This window comes from Rhipicephalus microplus, chromosome 9 (genome assembly GCF_043290135.1).
Source record: "Rhipicephalus microplus isolate Deutch F79 chromosome 9, USDA_Rmic, whole genome shotgun sequence".
NCBI classification, from domain to species: domain Eukaryota; kingdom Metazoa; phylum Arthropoda; class Arachnida; order Ixodida; family Ixodidae; genus Rhipicephalus; species Rhipicephalus microplus.
In genome coordinates this window covers 62370991-62383569 of record NC_134708.1, presented here as the reverse complement: position 1 = coordinate 62383569, position 12579 = coordinate 62370991, and the positions used below count along the sequence as shown (strand labels likewise).

Genomic DNA, 12579 nt, shown 5'->3' with positions numbered 1-12579 from the left:
ACGACAAAACAAAAAAACTGGAGATTATCACTAAAATAGAAGTAGGTTAAAGTCACTTTCAAATAGTACAAGGTGACTACTGAAACAAAAAAGAGCTCGTTGTCTAGAGCCCCCTGAATATTGTCACCTGGCTGCTTGCCAGTGCGTTTTTGCATAAGGAGTTCACTGAAACCACATGCTCAAAATAACCATAATTGACAAGCTCTCATGATGGAACAAATCACCTTAAAAAGCACACCTTTTCCACATAAATAACTTTCCACTTACACCTTTAAAATGCGTTTTTCTTAAGGTCCATTTTAGGCCAACTTTTTTAATTTGGACATAATATTTCTAGTACTTCTGATAGCCCAATCGGAATGAAAACTTGCCACCCACATATTCCTCAACATGTGAAGGGTGCAAGACTTTCCTTTAAAACTTGATATCTCCTGTATAATTATTATGAACCAAAAGTAAGCAATTATGATGCTTTGCGATTATAATGAAAAGTGATCAATAATAATTTGATTTTTTAATCTATCACAGCTTTAATAGTGGCCCACTCTTTAAAGAATCCTTCCCAGCAATTCCGGCGAAGCACGCAAATCTTTCACCTGTTAGAATGATACTGCCCGACTTTAGCCAAAAACGGTTCTCTTTAATGTGTTAAAAAAAGTGATTGTAGTGCAGCCACGTGAAGAAACAAAAAAAAAAGAAGGTCATGTGGCTTATGCTTGGTCAGATGACAGCCAACTGTTGACACTGACACTATTGCAGGTTCAGTTTCATTTGAGACTTGGATACACATGAAGTCTTGAGTGAAATCAGCATGTGCTGTGACTTTAAGAATACATAGTGTTCATGTGATGTCACTTACGCCGTTGTCGCCCTCTCCCGCCATGCCTGGGTACCTATGGCAGTTCACGTGCTGCAGCGCGTTTTGTGGGGGGCTCGTTATCTCTTGCTGTGTACAATGTAGAAAGGAATCATTCTGGTTTTGTTTTGTTGTCGTACTTTAACGAGCTCATCGGATCAGGAAGGCCTCGTTTGTTCACCCGATACAAGATCAGAAAATCAAGATGTGCGACACGTATACCAGCCAACGCATACACCGGCTGCCCGCCACGACCTACGAGGGCCCATTATCTCGCTTTCACTACAAACACCACAAATTGCGTGGCCCAAGAACAAGTGAAAGCCCAAAGTTTCTCGAGCCATACTTTTAAGAGCGGATGAGCAAAGCGCAGCAGCTCTTATCAAAAATGAGTCCTGCGAAGCTAGGCAAGCTTACAAGAGATATAATATTAACAATATTATATTGCTGCGGCCCACGCCACCAAAGTACCAGCATCCCCCCCCCCCATGTATTTTAAAAAGTGCTGATGTTGAGCTTGTTTGACTGAAGTTTGTGGAAACAGCCGAGGAAAACATTATGCGAGGCAGATAGAGACTTTGCGTGGTGCATGCCACAGTAATGCCGGTCATTACTTTTTTTCTTCCCGTATGTTTTGACACCTTTTTCACCTTGTATTGTACTTTTTTTTTGTATGCTAATGTACAGTGGAGACCCTGAAAATAATGGAGACCGTGTTAGGAAATTAATTGACCAATTTTCGAAAATCCTGACTCCCCAACTCGAACCGATCGGCTATACTTCGATATGAACTAATATTGTTTCGCATCCATTTTCACAGTTTGTTTCAATGCAATACCCGAATTTGCGCGATCACCATCACGATTTTGACCGCCTCCCTGACACGCTGATTGTGCATGCAGTGGTCGCGGACAAGTTTGTATGTACAGTATCATGGTAAGCTATCTCCGTTTGCAGGTAAGTGCTTGGCTATGGCACTTACCAGGAATGAAGTTACACCTGAAGACGCAAATATCACCGAGTTTCTTCAAGTAGTTTTTTTGTTAATCCGCGCCAGCCAAACACGCCGGTACTTTTCGGAAAATTGCAAAGTGCGTTCTCAACTTTGAGTAATAACTTTCGGGGAAGAAACACACCGAAGCTCTGCTCTCTCTTCGGGGACTACTAAATTAACTTGCCTCACTAGCAGCCCTCAAACTTGCATCGTGAGGCAAAGCTAAATAGGCGCAAGCTTGAGGAGACAACATGGTGAAGGTAGACGACGGAGTTGGCAGGTGCCCGGGCATGTCGGTGGCTCACTTCAGAAGTGACTAATGGGCATTGCGTGGCGCACGTGTACACTATGTATACAGAAGGAAAGTCAAAGAACATTGTCTGGGGTTTCAAATTGTATTATACAAGAAATTTTTTTTATTTCTTCAAAAATTATTTATTTGATCATTCTGGATTGCTTACAAAAGTTATGTATTAAAACCTAAATGCCTTTTTTTACAGTGAATGAAGAAAAAAATAAGAATTTCGGAACTTGTTCTTTTTAGCCAGTATTAATGAGAACAAGCAATTATTGTCTGTTCTCATTCATATTATATCTAACAAAAAGAACAAGCCCTTAAAATTTCCCTCAGTTCTTAAATTCAATGCGAGGGTCTCATTTTGGCAGATTTGATGCCTTCAGGATTATTGGTCAGCTGCCAGTTCATAAAAAGGATCATATGCTATAAAGCACTAGGAAGCAGAAAAAGTGTGTTCCGCACTCATCATTATGGCTGCAATTGGTGCCAACACTCCCAAGGTTAAATGCACAGATATGCGCGATGACGAGTGCGGGGTGATGGCTGCACTCAAGCTCAATTCGTAGGACTTCTGACGCTAAATCTGAAAGTTGAAGGTCTGCTTCCTGCTGGCAAGTAATCTTTTTGCCCACTTTACTTTCTCTACATTTATATCACAATTACTACAAATTACATCGTATAATTTACTTGGCCTTATCATCTGTCGATCGACAGTTGAGGCTCCTAAAAGCATGTCAACTAGACATTAGAGCGCAGCATGTGACCTGGAATTTACAATTACATCTTGAGGGCTGCCAGCAATCACTCGCTCTTCTCTAAACAAATAATGCCATAAGCCCGAATCCCTCGACCATTGCATGACTTGAGTATTACGAGCTAAATACTTAACACAGCTGCTGCGAGAGGCAACCCATGTACTCACTTGCGATTTCACTGAATGTAAAACCCAAGTTCGAACAACAAATACAAAGAAAATTGCTTGAGCTTGGCGTGCAAGAATAAAACGCAGTAACATGATTAGGCCCCATGGTCAATTCCTTCTCAACTGTTACCCTAGCTTTGCTTCTTGGTGCATGCCTCAACCATGCTGCAAGAAAACAAACAACTGTGCACACAAAATTGGCCGTTTTAAACTATCTTCGAATGCATACTGCAAGTACAGCCAAGTGCCAGATAAGCCACAATTCTTCACTTTGCAAATCAGATAAGTGCACACCACAGATTTGTAAGGCAAAGTGCGAACCAACGCAGTTTATCCTTATGTTGATACTTTTGCCGCTGATGATTAATTAAAACTGAATGCTTTTTAATAAGTGGTCTTTTAAACACCCATTCTTTTTCACTCTCTGAAGCTGAGAGCAACCCCATACTTCTGCCAACTAACATTACACGCATCAAGAAGACTCCTCCCACTACGTTCCATTCACACAGTGTTTTTCCCCCACGAAGTTGCAAGCACGGCTCTGTGGTAGAACGCCTGATTGCCAAGCAGGTAGCCTGGGTTAAATTCCCAATCAAACCAAACTTTTTTGTCACTTATTTCTTTGCATCCTTCTCTATTTTTCAGTCATGGACAATCCGATATTTGTGCCACCTGTCTGCAGAAACTGTGGCTTCTTAAAAGATAACTTCGGAAAGCACCAAGTGGCATAAAACTTATATCTTGCAATTACTGTGTGAGGTCTTCTAAATTCGAGTACACATCAATTGTGCGGGATGTGCACTATCCAAAAAATGTTTCGCAACTAGAAAATGTTCAGTTAAACCCTTGAAATTTACATTTGGCATATACAAAAGCCTGGATTCCCCTACAAATTTAATGAAGCTCAATAACAATCTGGCGTTGGAAGCTTGGAGAAAAGTTAACCTCCTTTTATTCCTTCATGGCTGGTTTGCAGGTACAATCAATTTAACTCTCCCATCATCTGCTAAGCGTCTTAGTACAAGAACAATTCGGCCCTATCACAAATATTCGTTGGCACCAAGCTTCACTCGCACAAAAGCAAGGAGTCATGTCGGGACATGAAAACAGCAGAAAAGGTGGCGAAGCCCGCACAAAAGTGGCGGGCTAGCCCCAATTCGCACAAGCAGTAGATTCTACAGGTAATAATAAGCTTCTTTGATGAACTAATAAATGTGCAACAAACCTCTTTTCGTGTGCGCTTTCTGTCACACCTTTATTAGTTCTAGATGAAAGCACAACAACTCGCCCAATGAACTGCTCTGATGCAATGCATTCCTTCAATAAAGCTGTACGAAAAATTGCTCGGATTACTGTTGCAGGGCCCTTTTCATGATTGGTGAACAAACTACATGGAAATTTGTTGAGTTGCACATTGAAGCAACTCCCAGAGAATCAGTGCTCTGAAGGAACAAATACATTATGGTATCCCAGGTAATGTTAGTCAATGTTTTGCTCCCTCATGTTACATTGGTATCCAATGTAACCCGTAAAAGCACCATTACACCGAACTTGTGACCTTCGGGGCATAAGCAAAGCACCTTAGCTGTTCCACCACTGAGGCGGACACAATATTATGAAGGACAACGAGAAATAAGGACAAGGTTGGTTTATAAATCAAGTCTTAAATGAAGGTCCTCAGGCGCATTGGCAACTACCACGGTAGCTTCATCACGAGCGCGCACTCGATATGATACAGATGACTATTCCATTTGTGGTTTACCTGCATTACGCCAAGCTACGAAAGCAACAGCATATGGCATCCCAGGTCCCTGAAGTGCTCTGCACACACAGGAGAATAAAAACAGCAAGAACGGCAATAAATAGCCAAGACTGAATTGTTAATACTAGCTTTCATATTTGTTTATGAAACATTATAGGGGCACAAAATTACTAACAATAATACTATCTGGGGTTTAATGTAAAATGCTAGTCAATATAAGACTGATTAACCTGAGCACATATCACCACACAATGGCACTAAAATGTGGAGCTCACGCAAACTCACTCAAGAATTGTATTTTGTAAACTCACTCGGACTCACTAAATGTTACCTCAGCCGGACTGACTTGGACTCAAGCTCGCCATTGTATCATTCACCTAGACTCACTCAAACTTGGACCCGCAGCTCGGAGTGTAGGTCAGTCTGAATAAGCTGATCTACAAGGGGGTTTGCTGACCTATGAATAAGGCCACCAAAATTTTGGCAAGATGCCTAGTTCTGGTAAGCATTTGTTAGAATAAAAGCATGTCAGCATTTACGTGACTGCACTTGTCTGTGAAGTGCCATTTACTGCTTGTGAACCACAAAACGAGAATATCTGTCTTCACTAAGGCAACTCCAAAGTTATAATTAACATGGAACTATCATTATGCCAAATCATAAGCTAGAAGGCTGTCCCAAATACACTGTTTTTTCACCCAGAGTTGCATTAGCAATGAAGACAAAGTTCAAGTAAGCGTTCAAATCAATTCAACAACAAATAGCCATTGCAGGTACCAACAAGGTGCAGATATATATATTTCAAAGGGGAACTGCTACACTTTTTGAGCACGGTCAGAAAATGCTGCCGTCAGCCAAAATACTGCAGCGCTGTGTGTGGTCTGGCATTCACAATTCATTCTAAAGTTTTGCTAAAAATCCCTCATTCTTTTTTCTAGAAATGATTCTACATGCCCAACCCTGCGGCCAACTACTGGGCCACCCCGGGATTCTGCAGCCTGCCCGAACACACAATCGCAGTGAAAGTAAGCAACATGTTCAAAGAAAAAAAAAAGTGCTCAAGGTCAAGATGCGTGCTGATGGAGGGATACATCTTGATGCCCCCGTGCTATCCTGTTTCTTGGTTTACCTTTCAACGCACTTGTAGTACAAGAGGAGAAAGAACATGCTTGAAGCAAACGAAATATCCCCGTAACCCCTCTCACACTTGCCGGATTAAAAAATTCTTGCTACATGTGATTCGCGAAGCAGCATGTGCTAATAATAGGAGTATTTCATTATAACTCAGAAACGTGTTGCAGGACTCCTCTAAACCGTTCGCAGTCATTGACGTACTGCTACGTTAGCATTTTTCCTCCCACGCAGTGTCAGAGCCGTACCCACATGCTGCGCTCAAGGAAGCTAGAATTAATATTAGAATGATATGCAGTTTTACATTGCAAAACCACAACGTGAATATGAGGAGTGTCATGGTGCATGAAGCTGCATAGGATTTCGTGCTCCCTTTCTTAACCCTTTTGCCACCTTGCCCGTCTTTGCAGAACTCATCTGCATTACTTGTGTACATGCGCTTTGAGCTGTCGATGAATTCGCCCTTGCGCTGCCAACTTCTAGCTTCCCGGATAGCTCAATTGGTAGAGCAACAGACCCGGTAAGGCGTTGGTCCCGGGTACGATCCTGGAACCAGGACGAATTTTTCAGCCACTAAGAAGCTTTTCTTCCTGTGAAATCCGTATGAATTTCTTTGTAGCTTGATGCCACAAGCGGGTCACCACAGAACTGATTTGCATTAAATGTAGCTTTGTGCTTAACCCTGAGTGGCTTTGCTGAAATCAGTGAAGCTTATTTGAACAAAAAGGTAAGAAAAGCATCTATATATAAAAGTAGTCACTTGTGATTAGAAACTAGAGAGTCATTTCGTGAATGAGCACTCTGGGCTAACCCACGTATTCTGTGGTCCTCAGCCAAGTAACCATAAACTAAGGAAGCCATGCTCCACCACATTGTCAATCTCTGAATGCCACCACACCACTAAAGAAGTCAAGCCTGACTAGTTGCACATGTGACGTGCTGTGTGCTAAGTCTGAGGAGTTTAAAAATGCGCCAAAGCTTGCACAGCAAAAAACAGTGTAAAATGGTACGCCGTGTTCGGTAGTAATATGCACATTTTATGCATTATAACAATCCACCCACTGTGCAGAGCAAGTAATCTGTTAGTGATCTGAACGACTCAAACAAATGCCACAATGCCTTTGTAAACAATTGTCAAAACAGTTTCAGGTATTCATATGAGCTGCACAGGCGGCATTACCTCTGCAGGCAAGCAACAAGTCTGCAAAATAGCAAAATTTTTTTTTTTCGCATTTTTCACATGATTGTTTACTCTGAGTCAGCAAATACACAGGTTAAAATTGTGCAGTCACTGTTGAAAGTACCAGTACTGATATACTTAAAAAAGTAAACAATATTTGCTGAAACATCAACCTTGACAAAAAATCGTTGATTTATTCAATCGGGTACTAACTTAACTATTCGAGGAATGCAAATGGGGCGTGCTTTACTTGCATATGTTACCACAGTTTTTAATGCATTCTACGGCATATCGTAGCGTTATGACTATCGAGTTATAATTATTCTAGGCAAGACTGACAATGGGGTTCAATGGCGATGCATGACTTCGATGCTTGTCACAACGTTAAGACGACCCGCATAAAAATAACCAAGGAGACACACGCTGACATTCAACCGGGATCACGAATACACACAAAAATTATAACTCGAGAATAAAGCCAACAAAAGTAGAAATTCTGGATGCAGCTCTAAGGCACACGGCCACTCTTTCCGAGGTGTGCCCCTGGTTATTTTGACCTAGTGCCTTCTTAACTCTACAGTCGGTATTCAAAACACATTCCACTGTTTCCAAGAGACACAAGTTAGAGCTGCAATTACAAACTTTCCTATATTGCAATCACATACTACATTTTCCTCTCACATTTCTCGAGGCTCGAAACTATTCAACCACACTCCAAAGAACCGCTGAGTTTGTTAAAGAAAGCAATAAGGGCAATATTCTGTTTGCCGAAATAGGCAACATGCATCAGTTTGTTTGGAATCATGAGAAAAAATAATAATGAAATAGGTACAAGTACATCACCTGCGAATGTCAGCTGCTTGACGGTAACGCATTACACACATTTCGCCGTGCGTGTGCTGTCATAAAAGTTTTAAGAAATTTTCTATATTATCTGCAACAAAGTAAACATACAGCTACTGTTTGTGTGCGTGCATGTGTGGCAATGGTCAAACTTCATTCAAGCCGAACCCTATGGGACAACAAAACCTTCATAAAATTGTTCTTATTGAACGTTGTCAGCTGGTGGACAGCGCATCCTGAAAACATTTAGTAAAGAAGCTTCCATGAATGTTTCATCATCCCTTCCATGCAAATATATATCTATATATATCCGAAGAAGGCTGGCGATTTAGCCTTTTCCGGAGTATGTAAATGAAATTGTGGGAGCATATATATATATATATATATATATATATATATATATATATATATATATATATATATATATATATATATATATATATATATAATGACGATTCGGTTGTAACGAGGTTTATTGGCCGTGACGGACCCGATAATGAAGCGCACGTTCAAAGAAGATGATGATTGTCAGCCAGAACATATGATGATGATTGACTGCTGTGCAGATGAGGATGAAGCGCATAATAGATGCCTACACTGATCCCCCCCCCCCCCCCCACCTCGTGGAAGCGGCCAGCCTGGCCGCTGCGGGCGGGTAGTCAAGGTGACGAGCAACGTCGTGTGAAAAGCTTCATGCGGGAAACGTGTGCAATTTCGGTGCTGCGGTAACGGCGGTCAGTTGGCACGACAAGAGGCGTCACACGATAGTTGACAGGTGAAGTCTGCTCTAAAACAACATATGTGCCGATGAATCGAGGCTGGAACTTGTCGCAGAGACAAGGTGTGCGAATTGGTGTCAATAGCAGCACCTCGTCACCCGGTCGGAATGATACCACACGATGAGAGGTGTCGTAGACGGCCTTCCTTGCTTGTTGCGTAGCTTCCGTGTTCATACGAGTGTGCTGGCGGCACTGGGCAAGGCGAGAAATATATTCTTCGCAAGAAGATGGTGATGGAGGGCCATTGTTGGTGAAGAAGGAAACATCGATAAAGAAAGTAGGTGAACGTCCGTAAACGAGATAAAACGGTGAGTAGCCGGTTGTGCGCTGAACAGCGGTGTTGTAGGCGAAAGTGAGGAACGGTAGAAGTTTATCCCAGTTTCTGTGATCCGGTTGAATGTATACGGCGATCATGTCGGCAAGGGTTCGATGAAATCTCTTGGTCAGACCGTTTGTTTGAGGATGGTAGCTAGACGCCATCTTGTATGTAGCACCAGAAACGCGAAGAACTTCACCTAAAAGCTGTGATAAGAACACCTTTCCACGGTCACTTCGAAGTACACGAGGACCACCATGACGTATTATGGCCTGAAGGACGAAGTCAGCAACTTCCGATGCTGAACGAGTAGCTACTGAAGTTGTCTCGGTGTAGCGTGTCATATATGGTCTACGGCGGTGACTATCCATCTATTTCAAGCACCAGTAACAGGAAGGGGCCCATAGAGATCGACACCGACGACCTCGAAAGGTGTTGTAGGGCACGGTCATTGGCTGTAACTGACCAGCCGGGGGAGATGTCGGAAGTTTGCGAAGTTGGCACGGAGAGCAGGAACCCACGTACTTTGCCACGCTGGTAGAAATCCCAGGCCAATAAAAGCGGCTTCGAATGCGGTCGTAGGTTTTGTGAAAGCCGAGGTGGACAGCAGTCAAATCGTCATGAAAGGCGTTAAGTACATGATGTTGAAGAGCACGCGGCAGAACAGGTACCCAGCGTTGGCCGTCAGGGTGATATATGTGACGATACAGCACACCGTCCTGAAATTTGAAGTGCTCGAGCTGTCGACGAAGGCGTGCATTGGGTGGACGCGTAGCTCCTGAGAGGTGGTCTATAATGCGCCGACCATACGGGTCAGCCTGCTGGCGAGAACTGAAGGGTTGTTGTTCGTCTATTGGCGGTTGGTACAGCGAGGCGAGCAAGGCAACAGAAGTGGGAGTCACGTGCGCACTGGTGTCGTTGGAGGTGGCAGCTGGAGTGTCGAACGAAGCCGTAGGTAGTGGGCAACGAGAAAGAGCGTCGGCGTCTTGATGTTTTTTACCCGATTTATAAATAATCTCAAACTGATACTCCTGTAGGCGTAAAGTCCAACGACCCAAGCGTCCGGACAAGTTCTTCATTGTAGAAAGCCAGTATACGGCGTGGTGGTCCGTTACAATGGTGAATTGACGGCCGTACAGATAAGGACGGAACTTTTGTATGGACCAAACCACAGCGAGGCACTCCTGCTCAGTGATGGTATAGTTCTTTTCGGTAGAAGTAAGCACTCGGCTAGCATATGCGATGACCGTTTCCAGTCCAGAGTTATCGCGTTGGAGGAGAACAGCACCTATACCGCAACTGCTGGCGTCGGTATGCAGGAGTGTTGGGACGGTGTCATCAAAATGGCAGAGTACAGGCTCTGACGGCAAAGCTTCCTTGAATAGGTCAAACACCGACTGACATTCCTCGGACCACACAAAGGGTGCATTAGAAGCAAGTAGTTTGTGAAGTGGCGCAGCTATTGAAGCGAAATTTCATATGAAGCGACGAAAATAGAATGCGAGGCCAAGAAAACTTCGTAAATCCTTAAGTCTTGTGAGGCGTGGAAACCGAAGGACGGCAGCGATCTTTTCGGGGTCAGGGCGAATACCGTCCTTGCTGACGACATGACCGAGAACCTTGATGGATTTGGTGGCGAAACGGCATTTCTTAGTGTTGAGCTGCAGACCCGCACCGGTGAGGCATGTTAGGACGTCATCCAAGCGCCTCTGGTGCTGAGAAAACGTTGATGAAAAGATGATAATGTCATCAAGGTAGCAGAGACACATCTTCCATTTGAGACTACGCAGGACGGTGTCGATCATGCGTTCAAACGTCGCGGGCGCATTGCAGAGCCCGAAAGGCATCACGTTAAATTCGTATAGGCCATCGGGGGTTGCAAATGCCGTTTTTTCTTTGTCGTCATCGTGCATGGGAATTTGCCAATATCCCGAACGCAAATCAAGGCTTGAAAAGTATTCGGCGCCTTGCAGTGAATCAAGGGCGTCGTCGATGCGTGGCATGGGGTATACGTCCTTGCGTGTGATGTCGTTAAGTGCCCGGTAATCAAAGCAAAAGCGCACGGAGCCATCTTTTTTTCGTACCAAAACAACAGGGGATGACCAAGGGCTAGTTGATGGACGAATTATTTCTCGTTGGAGCATGTCAGCGACGTTTTCCTCGATGATTTTTCGCTCAGCGAGAGACACGCGGTACGGGCGGCGATGTACAATAGATGTTCCCTCCGTCTGAATGCGATGCGCTGCAGTGGTAGTTCGGCCCAACGTTGAGGAGCAGATGTCGAAAGAATCGGCGTGTTTCGTTAATAACGCAAGCAACTGCTGCGCCTGCATAGCTGTTAAGTCATCACTGATAAGGGCTGTGAAGGGAGAGGATGATCCAGGCTTACTCATAGAACGGTCGTTGGTAGAGGCAGGTTTAAGTGGCGTGACGCTGACAGGATCAGCATCTACAACACAGGCTACTGCAGTGCCCTCTGGCAAGAGAACTTTCTCTGGCGTTTCATTCGTAGCAATGACGAGCGCGGAGCCATGGTGAAAGCGTACGACACCTGATGCAAGGGCTACGCCTTTAGCGACGCAAGTCGACGAAGGGGACACCAATACGTCACCATGGTCGATGTCCTTAGAGGTCAGGGTCACAATTCGTTCTTGATGTGGCGGTAGTTCGAGATCTTCGCGAGCGAACAGGCTTAGTGGCTTGTAGACGCCTTCGTCGAACATGGAGTTCGTATTAGTCAGGTGCAAAATCCGTTCACCACAACATATAGCGGCTGAAGAAGAAGATAGGAAGTCCCACCCTAGAATTAGCTGGTGAGAGCACCGGGTAAGCACAGTGAACTCGATGTAATGCAAAATGTCATCAATAAACACACGAGCAGTACAAAGAGCAAAAGGGCAGATAGTGTTCCCCTGGGCTTCGACTAGATTGGGTCCATTATAAGGTGTCATTACTTTTTTCAGGCGTTTGCACAAATCATACCTAATCACAGAAACTGTAGCACCGGTGTCCACCAAAGCGTCCACGAGAACTCCTTCCATCGTAACAGAAACCATGTTGAACGGGCGTGCTGGAGGAATATGAGTCCTACTGTTACATGCAGTTTCTCCTCCAAAAACTGCATCATTTAGTTTTCCGACCGGTTGTCAGTCGTAAACGAGGCTGGCCGAAGAGGAGAGGAGGAGCGACGGAAGGGCGAAGGTGATCGGCGTCGGCTTGAACGGTAAGTGTTCCGCGTCTCAGTCGACGCGGGCGGAGATGGAGACCGCTGCTGTCCAGATGAATAACGCCGAGCGTAAGACTCCCCACTGGAAAAGTCCCGTTCGCGCATGTCGTACCCGCGACGCTCGTCCTGCTGGCGCTTGCGGCAGAAGCGCGATATATGGCCACGATATCCACAGTAAAAGCATGTTAGGCGTGACGGGCGCCAAGTCGGGTAGTAGAGGGCGTTCGGCTCACCGGGAGATAGCGCACTCAAGTGGACAGACAGAGGGTCGG

At 44.5% G+C, this 12579-nt stretch overlaps 2 protein-coding genes across 2 annotated transcripts in view; one reads left to right on the top strand and one right to left on the bottom strand.

Annotated features, from left to right (window-relative positions):
• LOC142771827 (uncharacterized) overlaps positions 1 to 8041 on the bottom strand; it is a 38874-nt gene extending 30833 nt beyond the window's left edge. Inside the window, exon 1 of the mRNA XM_075873728.1 lies at positions 7987 to 8041. Coding sequence (XP_075729843.1) covers positions 7987 to 8027 — 41 coding nt within the window. The 5' untranslated portion in view covers positions 8028 to 8041. The remainder of the gene's footprint in view (positions 1 to 7986) is intronic.
• LOC142771825 (uncharacterized) overlaps positions 1 to 12579 on the top strand; it is a 65148-nt gene that overhangs the window by 21101 nt on the left and 31468 nt on the right. The window contains exon 2 of the mRNA XM_075873727.1: positions 5771 to 5857. Coding sequence (XP_075729842.1) covers positions 5783 to 5857 — 75 coding nt within the window. The 5' untranslated portion in view covers positions 5771 to 5782. The remainder of the gene's footprint in view (positions 1 to 5770; positions 5858 to 12579) is intronic.